Source organism: Gorilla gorilla, chromosome 18 (genome assembly GCF_029281585.2).
Source record: "Gorilla gorilla gorilla isolate KB3781 chromosome 18, NHGRI_mGorGor1-v2.1_pri, whole genome shotgun sequence".
Taxonomy (NCBI): Eukaryota; Metazoa; Chordata; class Mammalia; order Primates; family Hominidae; genus Gorilla; species Gorilla gorilla.
In genome coordinates, this window is record NC_073242.2 from 82879526 (window position 1) to 82896596 (window position 17071).

The 17071-nt window shown below is 40.9% G+C and overlaps 1 protein-coding gene across 6 annotated transcripts in view; it reads left to right on the forward strand.

Moving 5' to 3' along the window:
* The window catches only part of FTO (FTO alpha-ketoglutarate dependent dioxygenase), a 405797-nt gene that overhangs the window by 105491 nt on the left and 283235 nt on the right, over positions 1-17071 (forward strand). For 3 of the 6 annotated variants that reach the window (XM_019012612.4, XM_055366795.2, XM_063700209.1), the window contains exons 2-3: positions 779-856; positions 16199-16856. In XM_019012612.4, the coding sequence (XP_018868157.1) occupies positions 779-856; positions 16199-16856 (736 nt within the window). The remainder of the gene's footprint in view (positions 1-778; positions 857-16198; positions 16857-17071) is intronic. The other 3 variants (XM_019012613.4, XM_055366796.2, XM_063700210.1) reach the window with 1 other exon arrangement.

Here is a 17071-nt window from a genome sequence, read left to right on the forward strand (position 1 = left end):
CTCTTCCACGTATGCTGACATTATGCAAATGAATACTTGTGGCTTGGTTTGGTATTTCCAGTGATAGTACCATAAAAGGATTTACAAGCTACTATGTCTCAAGCAGATTATACAGACAGGCGTTTGCTCTGGAAAACTGTGTTGGATGACTTGTAAGCTGACTCTAGTGATGAAAAAGACCCGGATGTCAACAATACATGTGAAGAGTGAATCAAATTGTCTCATGAAATGTGAGAGTGAATAAAATTATTTCTAAAATTATGCTTCATACCATGTGTAATTTAGTATATATGTAATTGACTGGGTGCCGTGACTCATGCCTGTAATCCCAGCACTGTAGGAGGCCAAGATGGGAGGATTGCTTGAGGCCAGAAGTTTGAGACCAGCCTGGGCAACATAGCGAGACCTTGTCCCTACTAAAAATAAAAACAATTATCCAAGCATGGTGGCACCCCTGTAGTCCCAGCTACTTGGGAGGATGAGATGGGAGGATCACTTGAGCCCAGGAGTTTGATGTTATAGTGAGTTGTGATCACACCACTGTATTCCAGCCAAGGTGACAGAGCGAGACTCTGTCTCTAAAAGAAAAGAAAAAAAAAGATGTATGTAATTTAATTAATATATTTTATAATTGAGATTTGACTAATTTCTATCTCTAAAAGATTATAAATTCAAAGTTGGTTAAAATTTGTTTGTATTCTCTTATTGGAAAAATAAGAGAGTGTCTTATTTTGGGTTACTGCATATTCACTTATATGTAATTATTATTTTCAAACAGAAACTGAGGCTTCTTGAAGAGCTTGAAGACACTTGGCTTCCTTATCTGACCCCCAAAGATGATGAATTCTATCAGCAGGTAAGGTATTTTAATATTTTTATCAGTTTCAGTGATGTGTTCTGATTAACCTTATTTTACCTATGAGGAAGCTGGGCTAGAGAGGTTAAATGACAGGTGAAAAGGTCAAATTAGATCACCCATGACTTCTCATGGCCTACAGAGCATGTACATTTCTTCAGAATCGGCTTTTTGCTGTGAATTTAATGCTTTAGCATAGTGACTGTTTTTCTTTCCTTGGACATTCCACACTTCCTTGCCTCTGCTCATGCTGTTTCTTCTGCCTAGCTCCTCCTCCTTCCTTTTGCTCCTTATCCTGTTGCAGATGGCTAATTCTTCAAGAGTTCAGTTAAACATCACCTCCTTTGTGAACATTTTCCCAGCTTACCCTACCTACAAGTCAAGTTGATTGCACTCCTGGTAAATAACTCTATACCACCTAGCACATGGTATTGCAATTACAGAATTCCGTGTCTCTGTCTCTGAATTAGACACCACTGTTTCAATTACAAATGACAAAAACCCAAATCAAATTCACTGTGGCAAAAAATAAGGGGAATTTATTGACTTGCCTTAGAAGTCTAGGAGTACATGGCTAAATCCAACTTTACAAAAGATGTCACCCCATCACTGTTTTTTCCTGTTTTTCTTGGCTTAGCTTTCCTCAGTGTGATCTCATGCTCAATAGGCTCTCATCTGAGAGCATAGCAGGACTCTGACAGCCCAAGGGGTATGTGGCCTTTGGCATCTGGGATCTTAGAAAAAGGTAGTGAGTTCTTTTTCCCTGGTTCCATCAAATTATCCAGGAAGTAATCCTGTTGGCCTGGTTGGAGTCATGTGCTTATCACTGAACTAGTCATCATGTTCAGGAGAGTCAAATGCTCCTGTTTGCCCAGCCTAGTTCATGCACCTACTCTTGGAGTGGGGTTGGAGTGAGAGTACTCCCACCAAACTGTATGCACTATGTGAGTTAGACATGGGTGGCTCTCCCAAAGGAAAATCGGAGTCCTGTTTCCAAAGAAGGAAGAGTAGGCCCTCTGGGCATGTAAAAATAATAAATTTTCACCTCTTTTTTCCTACTACAATGTGAAGTCTTGAAGCAGAGGGTTGCCATGAAAATCAGAATAGGAACTAGGTCACAGCATCTTTGTATCTCTAGCACCTGCATGTACATAGCTGACCATCAGTAACCGAGGAAGGAAGAGAGGAAAGAAGGACTTTACCCATCTAGAATCCAGGTCAAGATGATTTCTGTGACTTCTAGCTCAATATTATTTCTAGGCCACTGTCTCTTATCTCCATTCCCATTTGATTTGCACCATCTTTCCTCTTCACTATCAGTCCTCTTATAGGTCTGTCTAGTTTTCCTCTTTGCCCCCCTTCATCTTGAAGCTGTAGTATTTTCTAACCAAGATGTAAATCTGAGCATGGCAACCCTCTGCTTCAAATCCCACATCATTGACTGGCTCCTACATTTTCAGCCTCATCTCCCCTGCTCTTACACCTTTTATCCACACTGGATTTTTGCAGTACTTTAAATTTGCTATGAGTTTCATCTTTGGGGCCTTCTTGCTACGTCCTCTGCTGATATACCTCCTTCTCTTTATGTGTCTCTTCTTTTTTTTTATTTTTGACAGAGGATCTCACTCTGTCACCCAGACTGGAATGCAGTGGTGTGATCTGGGCTCACTGCAACCTCTGCCCCCTGGGCCCATGCGATTCTCCCACCTCAGCCTCCCAAGTAGCTGAGACCACTGGCACGTGCCACCACGCCTGGCTAATTTTTTGTATTTTTGTAGAGACAGGGTTTCACCATGCTGCCCAGACTGGTCTTGAACTCCTGAGCTCAAGCGATCCACACACCTTGGGCTCACAAAGTGCTGGGGTTACAGGCATGACCCACCATGCCCAGCCTGTCTCTTGTTTCCTTGGTAAACTTCTGCGTTACCTGTTAGTAACAGCTCATATGTCATCTCCTGTAGGAAGCTTCCCTGACACCTCTACAACCAGAGAGTTGTCTCTGCTTCCTCTCTTATACTTTATCTATACCTTTATCAGCACTTAATCTCACTTAATTTTTTTTTTTTTTTTTTTTTGAGATAGAGTCTAGCTGTGTTGTGTCCAGGCTGGAGTGCAGTGGCGCGATCTGAGCTCACTGCAACCTCTGCCTCCTGGGTTCAAGCAAGTGCATCTGGCTAATTTTTGTATTTTTAGTAGAGACATGGTTTCACCATGTTGGCCAGGCTGGTCTCGAACTCCTGACCTCAAGTGATTTGGCGTCCCAAAGTGCTAGGATTACAGGCATGAGCCATCACATCTGGCATTAATCTCACTTAATTGTAATGAATTTTTGTGTGTGCTGGCTTCCCTTATCCTCTGTACTTTGTTCAGTGCCGGGTACCTATCAGGTGCTGAATGAGTTTGCTTCAATGCATGCACCCAATAGTTAATTTGGAAAACCAGTTATATATAATAATAATGAGTTTAGTATGATTTGAATTTTGCTTCTACACACATACACACTTCCCCAGGGATTTGGCATCTGGAAAGATTTGACAGATGTGTACAGAAATGTCATACTGCATAGTGATAGGGTGGGTGTTCTCTTTTGAACTTTCCCAGTTTTCCAGATCATCTGCAGTGAAGGTATATTGTTTTGCAATCAGGGAAAAAAATAATTTTAAAAAGTACCCTTAAGACAGGTAAACCCACAAAAATGCAATTAGTTCTGAAATGCTTACTAAATTTTCATAGCTATAAGCCTTCTGGTGCATGATTACATGCATTGTCGCAAAGCAACTGCCAAGCCATTTCAGCTTTTGTTGTGTGAAAGTGGTACAGGAAGAATGAGATACAAAAGGTTATCAGCCCACTGTGCTCTGAACCAGCCATCCACTGAGGGATAAAAGGAAACCCAAATGCAAACAGAACAACTATCAAGACTTCTCTGTTATCTTTCCAAGGCCCGCAACAAACCCTGATACTAATATCTAATCACTCTAAGTGCACCTTGCTGTTTTTCTTTTCTTTTCTTTTTTTTTTTTTTTTGAGACAGTCTCACTCTGTTGCCCAGGCTGGAGGGCAGTGGTGCAATATCAGCTCACTGCAAGCTCTGCCTCCCAGATTCAAGCGATTCTCCTGCCTCAGCCTCCTGAGTAGCTGGGATTACAGGCATGTGCCACCATGCCTGGCTAATTTTTGTAAGTTTAGTAGAGATGGGGTTTCACCATGTTGGCCAGGCTGGTCTCAAACTCCTGACCTCACATTATCCACCTGCCTCGGCCTCCCAAAGTGCTGGGATTACAGGTGTGAGCCACTGCGCCTGGCCAAAGTACACCTTCTAGGAAGGCTTAGTAATTCAATAAAACCTTAGTAAAAGTAAACCTCTTCTCTTAAAAGATGAAGTGAAAATACTTTTTAATGACATGAGTAAATAGAAAGTTCAGACCTGACACTGGGTCCCTTAAACAGGCCCTCACCACAGGAATGCCAAACCAGCTGCCAGTCATAAACACAGGAGTCTGTTCAGCTTCCATTTTGGGTCTGTCGATTGACCCTTACAGTGTGCTAGGCTTTGTGCTACATGTTTTATGCATGCTCTCACATGCAATCCCCACAACAGCCTCATTCATTCATTCCACAAATAGGTATTCAGCAACTACTCTTCTTTAGGCTTGAGGTACTTGAGGTAGGTATTTCTGTTTTAGAAATCAAAAGAGGAACCAGGCACAACTGTAAGTTCCACCTACTTGGGAGGCTGAGGTGGGAGGATCATTTGAGCCCAGGAATTGGAGTTCAGCCTGCCTGTCATAACAAGATTAAAAAAGGAGGAAATCAGGAGAGACTAAGTTAGTTATCTGAGTGGGAGAGCTGGAGTTCAGCCCATATTTGTCTGACTCTGAAGGCCCATGCTCTTTCTGCTATATTGTCCACCTCTTGGTCTACCATGCTCCAATTCAAAACACCTTCAGAGAAGTTTTGCAGTTTCTTTTAATAGGACCGTAGAGAAAAGCAAAACCAAACCACCAAAGGTCAAAGCAGAAAAGCAGAGAGAACTTCTGTTAGCTCATCATGGAACACAAGGAAACGAGGAATTACATAGTCAGAAAACAAACTCTGACTTCCAGAAATATGAATGCAGCCCCTTTTATACAAAGAAAATGAGACCATCCTCAGTAACCCCCTTGCTGTCACTGATTGTGTGCTAGCTGTGTGCCAGGTTGTTCTGCTGCTACTTTAAGTGCATTACACGTGTGAGCTCATTGAAATCTTGCTATATGCTTCTGAGACAGGTGTTACTAAAACCCTATTTTAGAGATGAGGAAACCGAGGGACAGAGAGGTTCAAAAATTTGTTTAAGACTTATGTGCAGGATATGTTGGGACTAGGATTTAAGTCTGGGCTGTTGGCTTTTGGGTCTCCACTCTTAAGTCCTATACTGCTTCTCTCTTCCCTTGTGTCTCTTCATCCTTCTGAGATGACTCTGCTCTTGTCTCAATGGTTCCAGACCTCTGTCCCCATCCCAGCTCTCCCTGTGACCTCTAGCTCTCCACTTCCAACTGCCTACAGAGCGGCTCTACCTGAAAGTCTTCCAGCTACCTCTAACTCAACATGATTCATATTCATTAAGTTACTTACTCCATTAAACAAATGGATTTCACTCCCCTACTCTGTGCCAGGTACTGTTTTAGGCATTAGAAATGAAGTTGTGAAAACTGACAAGAGATTCGTGTCTTCTTTGAGCTTATTTCTTGTGGGGCAGGTGATGTAGGAGCAAGCCATGTAGATACTTGTTGGAAGAATGTTCTGGGCCTACGGAACAGCAAAGCCTCAGGTATACTTGACAGGAAAAGCACCCGAGGCCAACATACCTGGAGCAGAGGGAGACAGCTGGTGAGAGCAGGGGAGACGGTCAGAGAGAGAGAGGGGCCCGGTTATACGAGAACTTATAGTCTGTAAGTTCTGTAAGCAGAGCATTGGCGGTTACTCTGAGATGAGGAGGCATGAGAAGGCTTGGAGCAAAGCGTGACAGGATGTCACTTACATTTTAATAAGGATTCTTTCTACAAGGCTCCTCCCATTCAGCCTCTTCTCTAACGGTATCCCCTAGTCCCATTCTTGAGATTAGAAAGCTCACCACCCTCAACTTCTACCCATTGCTTTCTTCCCTCATTTAGTCACTGGGTCCCTGGTGGTTTTACCTCTTTAGAATCTCTCAAATTGTTTTTTCTTTTTCCATCCCACAGACACTGCCTCAACTATGTAGGCCACATTGATCACTTTCTGCCTCCGCAGTTTTAGCATCCTCCTGATTAGCGTTCCTCATGCCCTCCCCAGTGCCATCAGAACTGACTTGTACCTGCTTGTTTTATAAATTTTGTTGAGTTGCCTTTGCTTCCAAGGTCAAGTTCAAATTCCTCAGCATATCCACCCTATAAGGCCATTGACTTTCTTGTTTTTTTTTTTTTTTTTTTTTTTTTTTTGAGACAGAGTCCCCCTCTGTCACCCAGGCTGGAATGTAGTGGTGCGATCTTGGCTCACTGTAACCTCTGCTTCCCAGGTTCAAGCGACTCTCCTGCCTCAGCCTCCTGAATAGCTGGGACTACAGGCGCGTGTCACCATGCCTGGCCAATTTTTGTATTTTTAGTAGAAACAGGGTTTCGCCTTGTTGGCCAGGCTGGTCTCAAACTCCTGACCTCAAGTGATCTGCCTGCCTCGGCCTCCCAAAGTGCTGGGATTACAGGTGTGAGCCGCTGCACCCAGCTGCCATTGACTTTCTGACCCTAAACTACCTCTCTGGTGTAATCTCATCCCATGGCCTAAAATGGCGCCCAACCATAAACTCTCGTCATAGGGAGTTCTTGGTTCCACCCTGACTCTGCTGTGCCCTCTTATCCTTCCTTGCCTTTGTGCCCACTAGTACTCTCTTCCCTTTTCTGTCTGGTGAGCATCTACTCTTAAAGACTTTACTTAAACACTACATATTCTGTGAAGGCTTCAGAAATCCCTTTTGTTCTAAAATGTATGAAAAATCTGACTGCTTCTCACCACCTCTGCTTCTTACACCGTGGCCAAAACTGCCATCATCTCTGTTGCAACAGCCTCCTGACTGGTTCTGCCTCCTTCCCCTGGTCTAGTTTAACACAGCATCCGGAATGATCTTTGAAAACATAAATCAGCTCATTACACTTTCTTGCTCAAAGCCCTTGAATAGCTTCCCATCAGCCTAGGACCTGACATGCACCCACAAAGCTCTACATGCTTGGGTTCCTAACTGCTTCCCTCACCTCATTTCCTGCCCCTGCCCACTCCCCACCCCCCTCACACTTTTCTTCCTATTCTGGCACTTTACTCTTCCTGGAATAAACCAAGCTCACTCCTGCCCCAAGGCCTTTGCACTGAATGTTCCCTCAACCTGGAACTCTCTCATCCCCCCAGGCATCTGCAGATATTGTATCCTTATTTCTTGCTTTCTTCTGCTCTGATGTCACTGTATCTAGAGACCTTCCCTTACCACCCTGTGGAAAGTAGGCATACTTACCCCAGCACTCCCTATCCTACTTTCTCGGCTTTATTTTTCCCCGTAGACTTATCATCATCTAAAATACCGTATATTTTACTTATTTATATGCTTATTGTCTGGCTCACCTTGCTAGGACATGAGCTTCTAGAGAGAAAATAGACGTTTCGCTCTCTTCCATATTCTCAGCACCCAAGTGCTTTGCAAATAGTATGTGCTCAATACATATGTATTCAGTACCTAAGGGTTTTCCAGCTTTTCCTTCCTAATTATTCCCTGCTCCCATAGCAGTATACTCACACTTCTATTGTAGGACATTCTTCTCTTTTGGTTTCCATTTTGGTCTATACTGTTAAATTATGAGATGCTGTCAAATAGGACCTATCTTCTTTTAATCCTTGTATGTCTGGCACTTTATACAGTGCCTGGTACATAGGAAGTATTTGAGAAATGTTAAATAAACAAAATGAAATGAAGTATTGAATGAATGAATGAATGAACGAGGATCTCTGTGTCATTTTGTAGCAAAGCACATGTTACCTCAAGTCTTGTGATAGCTGTGGCAGAGTCTGAACAGTGACTCCAGAAGTGTATCCTTTCTGGAGCTCTAGTTTGCATCATGCAGACAGAGTCTGGGTCAGACGAGTGTTTAGCCCGTTAGTCATCGGATGGCTGCCAAGTCGCAAGCGTTTTACAACAAAAATTATATAGAAAATGAGTGATAGGGTGCAAATTGCTGAGTGCAAAATAGAAAGTGTTAGGAGCAAAATCTAACAGCTAGATTAGAAATACACTCCTCTAAAATCAGAATATTCTAGTACTTCTAAGTGAAGGGTATTTCCCAAGTTACTTGAATATTTAAATTTTTTTTTGTCTCTACCCAAGGTTGAGTTCCACTGGGCTTCATTTAAGTGAGCCTCTGGTAAACTGGTATCTTACTTGTTTAAAAACCATGTCTGACTTCCCTGTGTGATGAAATCTTTCAGAAGCATCTCTTGATATGGGAGGAAAAGGTAGAATTTTTATATAATGGCTTAAAATAGACAGAAAATGAAGCCTGATCTCCTGAGAGCTTAGCTTTCCACGTCTTTCAGCCATTGACAAAGGCCTGGCATGCTGGCATTTTATATCTAAAATACCTTTCCAAATACTTATTAAACTATATAATCATCATTTATGCCACAGGATCATTTGTGAATCTCAAGAAATACAGTATGTGACCAGACAACTGCTAATATAAACTTCATGACTGCATACTCATTGGAAAAAACTCTAATGGGATTAAATGAAAAAAAGCCTAGCATATTTGAAAATCTGCCAACAGCTGTTCCAAATTATTGTGTGATATCTGATGTTCTACATGTACCTGTCCAAAATGGAAAGTGAACTTATTTGTTTGACAGAATGAATTAATATTAAATTACTTAATGTTCACTTCTTCTCCAAAGTTACTTGTTCTTTTTTTTTTTTTTTTTAAAGAAAAATTGAACAAATGCTTCATAGTACGTTTATGTGTCAGGCACTAATTTAATTACTTTATAAACAATAAAAGAGGGCATTTAGGTTGGGATTTTTTTCTCTTACATTTTCTTTGAGATAGTGACAAAATTAGCCAGTTATTATTATTTGTTTTCACTGTGGTAGACTGAAAATTCCTCAGTCTTGAACAACAGATTTAAATAGTACCAGAAGTTCTCTTGAAGATTTTTGACCATTTAGAGCCATCAGAAAGAATCTCTTGGCAAATATAAGAAATGTCATGAAAATTAAGAATTTTTTTAGTGTAGCATCTTCACTCTGATTTTTCTGATTAAAAATATTTTACATTTATTTTGGGAAATTTGAAAATAATATAGATGTCTAAAGAAGAAAATCAAAATGATGCTCAATTACATTACTCAGGGATAACCACCATAAACTTTTGGCTATCTTTTTATCCAATTTTTTTTTTTTTCTGTGAGCTTTTACATATGTACTGTTTTTCTTTTAATGAAACTGAGATCTCTTGTCTATCTTGTTACTAATTTCTTCTATGAGTATAGTTTCCTACTGACTTCCAAACAGTTAAGTTTGTTACTTTAATATTCCATCACGTGATTGTACCATTTTCCCTTCTAAACCCTTCTTGGAATTTTGGTGGTTTTCAGTTTTTAATTATTATCAATAGCAGTATGATGAATATTCTTATAATCTTGGTGTGTTTAATAACTTCCTTATGACAAATTCCTAAAAGTAGAATAACTGCATGAAAAGATATGGGCATATTTAGGTTCTGATAGATCTTGTCCAATTGGCGTTAAGCAACGTTGTAATAATTTGCATTCCTAATTGCACGCTATCAGAATATTGAATTTTGCCATTATCAACAATATGTATTACTATTATAAAATGTTTTAATGCAAATTTGATAGACAGTAACTAATTTAAGTATAATTTAATACAAATTATATATTTTCCAACTTTGATACAGTTAATATTTATTTATTTATCTATCTTTGAAATGGGGTCTCACTCTGTGGCCCAGGCTTAGGCTCACTTCAGCTTCCACTTCCTGGGCTCAAGCCATCCTTCCACCTCAGCTGCCCAAGTAGCTGGGACCACAGGTGCGTGCCACCACACCTGGCTAATTTTTTTTTATTGTTAGTAGAGAGGGGGTTTCACCTTGTTGCCCAGGCTAGTTTCGAGCTCGTCAGCTCAAGCAATACACCCCCCTGAGTCTCCCAAAGTGCTGGGATTACAGGTGTGAGCCACCACGCCCAGGCAGTTAATTTTTTTATGTGCTAAGAGGCTTCTCTGTTAATTTGCTTGTGAATGTGTGTGTTTGTGTGTGTGTGTGTATTTAAATTTTTAATGGTTCTGTATTAATGGTTCTGCATTCCTGCCATATAGGTTGTACTTTTTTTTCCAGTTTGTTTGCCTTTTAATTTTATGATTTATTTTATACAAAAATTTAAATTTTCAGATATTCACATCTATCAATCTTCTTTTTCAAAACGTTTATTGATTAACTGTATATGTGTATAATTTACATGCCATAAAATGCACGTTTTGAAATTGTACAATTCAGTGATTTTTGGTAAATTTCCAGAGGCATACAACCATCATGACAGTAGTTTTAGAACATTTTTAGCACCCCAAAAAGATCTCTCATGCCTCTTTACATTTAGTTTTCTTTCCTACCCCAGCCAAGATCTCCACTCATCTGCTTCAGTCTTTTAAAGCTTTTATTCTTAGAAAGGAGTCTTGAGCACTTATGTGGAACCAAGTGCTGTGGCTATAACAGGTACTAATGCTATTTTCTTCTTCTTTTTTTTTTTTTTTTTTTTTTGAGATGGAGTCTCGCTCTGTCACCCAGGCTGGAGTGCAGTGGTGTGATCTCGGCTCACTGTAACCTCTACCTCCCGGGTTCAGATGATTCTCCTGCTTCAGCCTCCTGAGTAGCTGGGATTACAGATGCCTGCCACCACGCCCAGCTAGTTTTTGTATTTTTAGTAGAAACAGGGTTTTACCTTGTCGGCCAGGCTGGTCTCGAGCTCCTGACATCAGATGATCCACCTGCCTCGGCCTCCCAAAGTAGTGGGATTACAGGTGTAAGCTACCGCTCCAGGCCACTAGTACTATCTTCTTTTAGGAGCTTGTGATCTTACAGGACAGATTATTAAACTAATAATAGTTTAAATAAATATAGTTACAAATAGATAAGTGCTACGAAAGAGAAGTAAAGTGTGTGGAGTGATAACAGAGGGCACCTATTTGAGGGTGGAGATTCAGGAAAGGTTTCTGTGAGAAAATGACCCAGGGATGGGAAGGACCATCCGGGTGTGGAGTTGGGGTAGGAGCCTGGGGGAAGTATTTAAGAGCTGGACACTTGAGGACTGCAGGAATAGAAACACATATGGTCAGAGAGAAAGGGGACATGATCTGAGTGGGAAAAAAATGGAATATTTTCCCATGCCATTATTTTCTTTTTATGCTGTTTTTTATGTCAAGGTATTTACAGATGATATTTATGTGGTTATGTGGTTTTCCTGGTCTATAGGGTTATAATTTCCCCATATTAAATATATCTTATACAGTGTTGAGACCCAGTGTATGTTGAACAAGGGCAGCAAAATTTTAATGGGGGGGCGGGCAGGCGTTTTTGCATATGAGTGCATTATTTTCAGTATTCCTTTCTTAGTCCCAGAGGGGAGTGTGTTCAGAAACAGAGTTCTTGGGAATTACCATACTTTTCTTTATTATTTTATACTAAGGACCATTCAGAGAGTACTGGAGGTGTTAAGACAGTGTGAAGAAATTACCTTCTTCATCACTTCTTCATCATTGCTTTGAGTATACTGGGGCCTCAGGGACTTGCTTAGAAAGTAACCAGTATAGTGATAGAATTAGAGTTGCTGCTCATGGCTTCAGAATATTTGGTCTCTGCCTACAGGATTGCATTGCTTTCTTCATAAGCTATGTAAATAGAAAGTACGATATCACTGTTTCTGTTTTCCAATGGGGATAACTAAAATATGGAAACTCAATCCTTAATGGATCTCTGACAATCTCAATGAAAATCCATAGTGGTATGCCACATGACCCTTCTCTTTGTCACTTTCAATTCATGGTCAACACCTCAGATAGGCATTTTGAGAAGCAGGGCAGTCCTACCACACTTACCTAGTAAAGTCATTTTTTCACATTCAGACTTGACTCATTCATTTTTCTTCTGCATACTTCCTCCCACTTTCTGCATGTCTTCTGTAATATCTCCTGCACTCTGCCTCATTCAGAACAGGCTAGATTATGCTATAGTAACTGATAACTCTCAAATCTCTGTGGCTCCACACAATAATATTTCTTGTCCATTTTATGTATCATTTGTGGGTTGGCACAGAGTCACTACCCATTAAAGTAGCTCAGAGATCCAAGCAGCCACCAGCTGGTTGCTGTGGCAGAGGGGTGCAGAGTATGCTGGAGGGTCTTGCAGTGACAATGACATGTTCCAGGCTGGAAGGGATGGCCATCATTTTTCACTGGACAGAAGTAATCCCATGTTTCATCCATCATGAGGGGACCAGGAAGTGTAATTTTACACTGGGCCCAAAAAGCTGGGTGGCAGAGAAGGAATCCAGAACTATTTGGCAAACAGCTCTAATGACCAGCATACGTTCTTAGCTAGTGATTCACCTTAACTTCATTGAGAAAGTCAGAGCATTCTCTAACTACCACCCCTCCAAAAGAAACCCTAGAACGTACTCATCTGCCTACTATTATTACATTTATCATCCTATCTGAATTCATACCTTCTTTCTCCTTCTAGCCTATTCCAATATAAGAAGTATCTTCTCTCCTATCCAAATATTTTTGATCACATACTCTTATCAGTAGATAAGCACATACAGTGACATCCTAGAAAATGTTTAACAAGCGGCCTGTAGGGGGAAAGAACCAGCCTTGATTTTTAGTGTTTTTTGATTTCCGCAGTGTAAATACTCTCACTGTGGACAGTTACAGGCCACTGTCATGGTGTTACTGAATGTGCAGTTGGAAAGAGATGCACACAGTGGGCTCTCATGAGCCAGTGTGGACTGACTCCAGCACACCACCAGTAGTGTGCTGGTGGTAGTACTCATGTACTTGTGTCTGTTTTATAATAATATTCATATTAAACCTATTTGTGTGTATATGTATGTGTATATATATAGGCATACATATTTTAATAATGCTTGAGTTCTTTCATTTTATATTAAAAATAAAGCAGTTCTACCTCTCCCCTGTGCCCCACCACTCTTCCAGATGGCCTTACAAATCCTTGCATACCTGACTTGGGGGCTACTGCTCTAGACACTCAAGGTCTCGACTTCTTTGATTATTCACTCTCTCTGCATCATCAGCCTCTTTCTCTTGTATCATTCTCATGAGTGTACTGAGAAACTCTGGGTTCTCTAGCGTCTTCCATCATTAGAGATTTTCCCTTAGTCTAGCCTTCTTCTTTATCAAAAGCTCCATTTTTCTACTCCCCTTCATAGCAGAACCATTCAGAGACATCTCTGCATGCCATCTCACTTCCTCCTCTTTCATTCCATCTTCGCCTACTCCAATCTGACTTCCACCCCCAGCACTCTACTGAGATTGCTCGTGTCATTGCCATCAGTGATTTTCATGCTGCCAAATCTACTGGATCATCTGTCTTCATCTCACTTGGCCTCTCAGTGTCAGGTGACATAGTTGAGTACCCCGTCCTTCTAGAAATGCTCTCCTCTTTTAGCTTCTGCAATAATACACTCTGCTGGTTCTCCTTTGTTGAGGTTTCTGCTGCGACTCAGGAAATAGCTTTGGTCTCCTTTTGATATTTGTACTGTTTCCCTAGGTGATCTCATTCATTTCTAGGCCTTTAAAACCAAGCTGTGTGCTGATCACTCCCACATTGCGTTCCTCTGCCCTGCTTTCTCTTCTGAGCTCCAGATGTGTACATCCAATTCCCCTCCCCCCGCCCACCATATTTTCACCTGGAGGTTTCATAGTTATCTTCAAGGCTGCAGCTCTACAGTGAACTCTTCATTTCCCCCTTTTCTTCTTTCTACTATTTCTCTTTTGCCTCAGTTTTCCTTATTTCACAGAATAGTAAATTGTTTATTTAGTTGTTAAATCCAGAAATCTGGAATGTATTCTTAACTTCTATCCTGAGCAACAGGGAGAAACCCCGTCTCTACTAAAAATACAAAATTAGCCAGGTGTGGTGGCGCATGCCTGTAATCTCAGCTACTCGGGAGGCTGAGGCAGGAGAATCACTTGAACCCAGGAGCGGAGGTTGCAGTGAGCCAAGATCATGCCATTGCACTCTAGCCTGGGCAACAAGAGCGAAACGCCATCTCAAAAAAACCCAAAAAAACCCCAAAAGACTTATATCTTTTTTTATCCCTTACATCTAATTCATAAGCACATCCTTTTGTTCTACCTACAACATATGTATTTCATCTGTCCACTTATCTCTGTCTCTATTTTAGTCCAGACCATCATCACTTTTCTTCCAGATGATTGTAATAGCACATTCCATGCTCACATGTGCCTCTTTCCAATCTGTGCCTGATATTATAACTAAGAGCGATTGTATAAGATGTAAATCAAGTTATTTTTCTCCCTTCTACATCCTCCAGTGCATCTAGAGTTAGCTCCAGATTCCTTACCACGACCTCTAGGGCTATGTGTGATCTGGCCTCTGCCTTCCTCTGCCTCCTCGTAGCATGTCACTCTGTCTTTGGCTCTTGTGCTCTAGTAAAACAAGCCTTTTTTTGTCCCTAGAATAGGTTTGTCTTTTTCCTGAGTGCCTTTGGCTTCTCTGGTCTGTCTTTCTGGGAAGCACTTTCTCTGGCTTGTCATATTTCTGGTGCCTTCTTTTCCTGAAGATCTCAGCTTAAATCCCGTCTCCTTAGAGAATTCTTCCTGTTCGAATAAGATTTCCTACTGGTTTGTTTCTGTCTTAGTACTTAACACAATTTGGGGTTGCTTTTCTTTGTTTATTTACTTGATTTGGTAGAAAGCTTTGTGAGAACAGGGACCTTGTTTCCATCTGGTGGTAGGTGCTCAATAAACAGATGCTGCATGAAAAAAAAAAATGTATGGAAGAATACTGGTCTTGCCCTGCCTATCATGTGAATGGTAATTACTAAATGAAGACAGAGAAGGAAGGTATCTTAACAATGGTGGGCAACACAATACAGGGAGGACAGGTTAATGTGTTGATCATGTCTGACTCTTTCTTTAAGACAGCCTAAAACTAGGGAGGAACAAATCAGATCAAACGTTACAGAGGTAAATGTAAAATCCTGTGATTTGGTTACAAATAAATCAGTTGCATTATACAGAATCAGGAAACTCCAGCCTGACACCGATTGACATGCCAAGTCCTAAGGAAAGTGGTAGCCGAAAAGCTAATGCAGCCCTAACCTACATTAATCATTCCATGTATTTCTGTATTAGGGAAGGGAATTGACTAATATTACTCTCCTCCAGTGACACCAGTAGAATTATTAGAACTTTCTAGAATTGCAATGTAATAATACCTCATTCATCCATGCACGAATCCATTTATTCATTCCTTTACCATTTACTGAGTAAATTCTGGGCACTCATATTATAGTCATGAGCAAAATTGCCATGGCTTTTGTGTTCATGGAACTTAATGTCTAACTCCTGAAGAGAAGTGAGTTCTCTTTTTGTGAAAGTGTTAAGCAGAAACCAGTTTGTCATTTATTGAGACAATGCATTCTCATGGTTAAGAACTCATGCCCTGGAAGCCAGGGGTTGGTGTCCAGGGGCTTTAAATTCCAGCTCCAATATTTGCCAGCTGTGTGACTTTGGGCAAATTAATGTCTTTGGTCAAATTAATGTCTCTGTGTTTCAGTGGTCTCATCTATAAACTGGAGATAATAATACTATGCATAGAGTTAAAATGAGCTAATGCACACAAGTAACTTACAACAGTACCTGGTACGTAGTAAGCACTTAATAAATATTTTAGATAATAAGCAGTTAATAAAATGGTGTTGAGATTTAGGGTGAGAAAAAGTGGTCACAGAATAATCCTGGTGTATCAGGACCCATATTATTATTTTTTGTTTTTTATTAAAGATTGTTAGTAATTTGAGCTTGAACTTGAAAATCTTGACTGTAGAGTTTGATGACATTTGTTTTATTTGGTTTTCTGTTTTGGGCTAGGAAGATGTGACTCCTATTTAGAAATAGCCACCAGGTAGTCCCCCCACAACTCCCCAAATGCTTACAAAGAAACACACCTTTGGAAATAATACAATTGTAGCTATATATCAACGTCTGTTTTTGCTTTGGTTTTGTTTTAGTGGCAGCTGAAATATCCTAAACTAATTCTCCGAGAAGCCAGCAGTGTATCTGAGGAGCTCCATAAAGAGGTTCAAGAAGCCTTTCTCACACTGCACAAGCATGGCTGCTTATTTCGGGACCTGGTTAGGATCCAAGGCAAAGATCTGCTCACTCCGGTATCTCGCATCCTCATTGGTAATCCAGGCTGCACCTACAAGTACCTGAACACCAGGCTCTTTACGGTCCCCTGGCCAGTGAAAGGGTCTAATATAAAACACACCGAGGCTGAAATAGCCGCTGCTTGTGAGACCTTCCTCAAGCTCAATGACTACCTGCAGATAGAAACCATCCAGGCTTTGGAAGAACTTGCTGCCAAAGAGAAGGCTAATGAGGATGCTGTGCCATTGTGTATGTCTGCAGATTTCCCCAGGGTTGGGATGGGGTCATCCTACAACGGACAAGATGAAGTGGACATTAAGAGCAGAGCAGCATACAACGTAACTTTGCTGAATTTCATGGATCCTCAGAAAATGCCATACCTGAAAGAGGAACCTTATTTTGGCATGGGGAAAATGGCAGTGAGCTGGCATCATGATGAAAATCTGGTGGACAGGTCAGCGGTGGCAGTGTACAGTTATAGCTGTGAAGGTACAGTCTGCTCTTGGAAAAAGCAGCCCTGTATGTAATAATATGACCCGAGTTGTTTAGGCTCTGGAGAGACACACGCATATACATGAACATGTTTGCATGTGTGCTTGCGTGTGTACATGCACATGCGTGTGTGTGTATCATGTGTCCTTTTTAGTCTTGTCACACCTATATGTCTGCAGAATATGCCTCTTTCTTATCTAGCCATGCTAGCTGGCTCATTGTTATACTGTACTCAGAATATT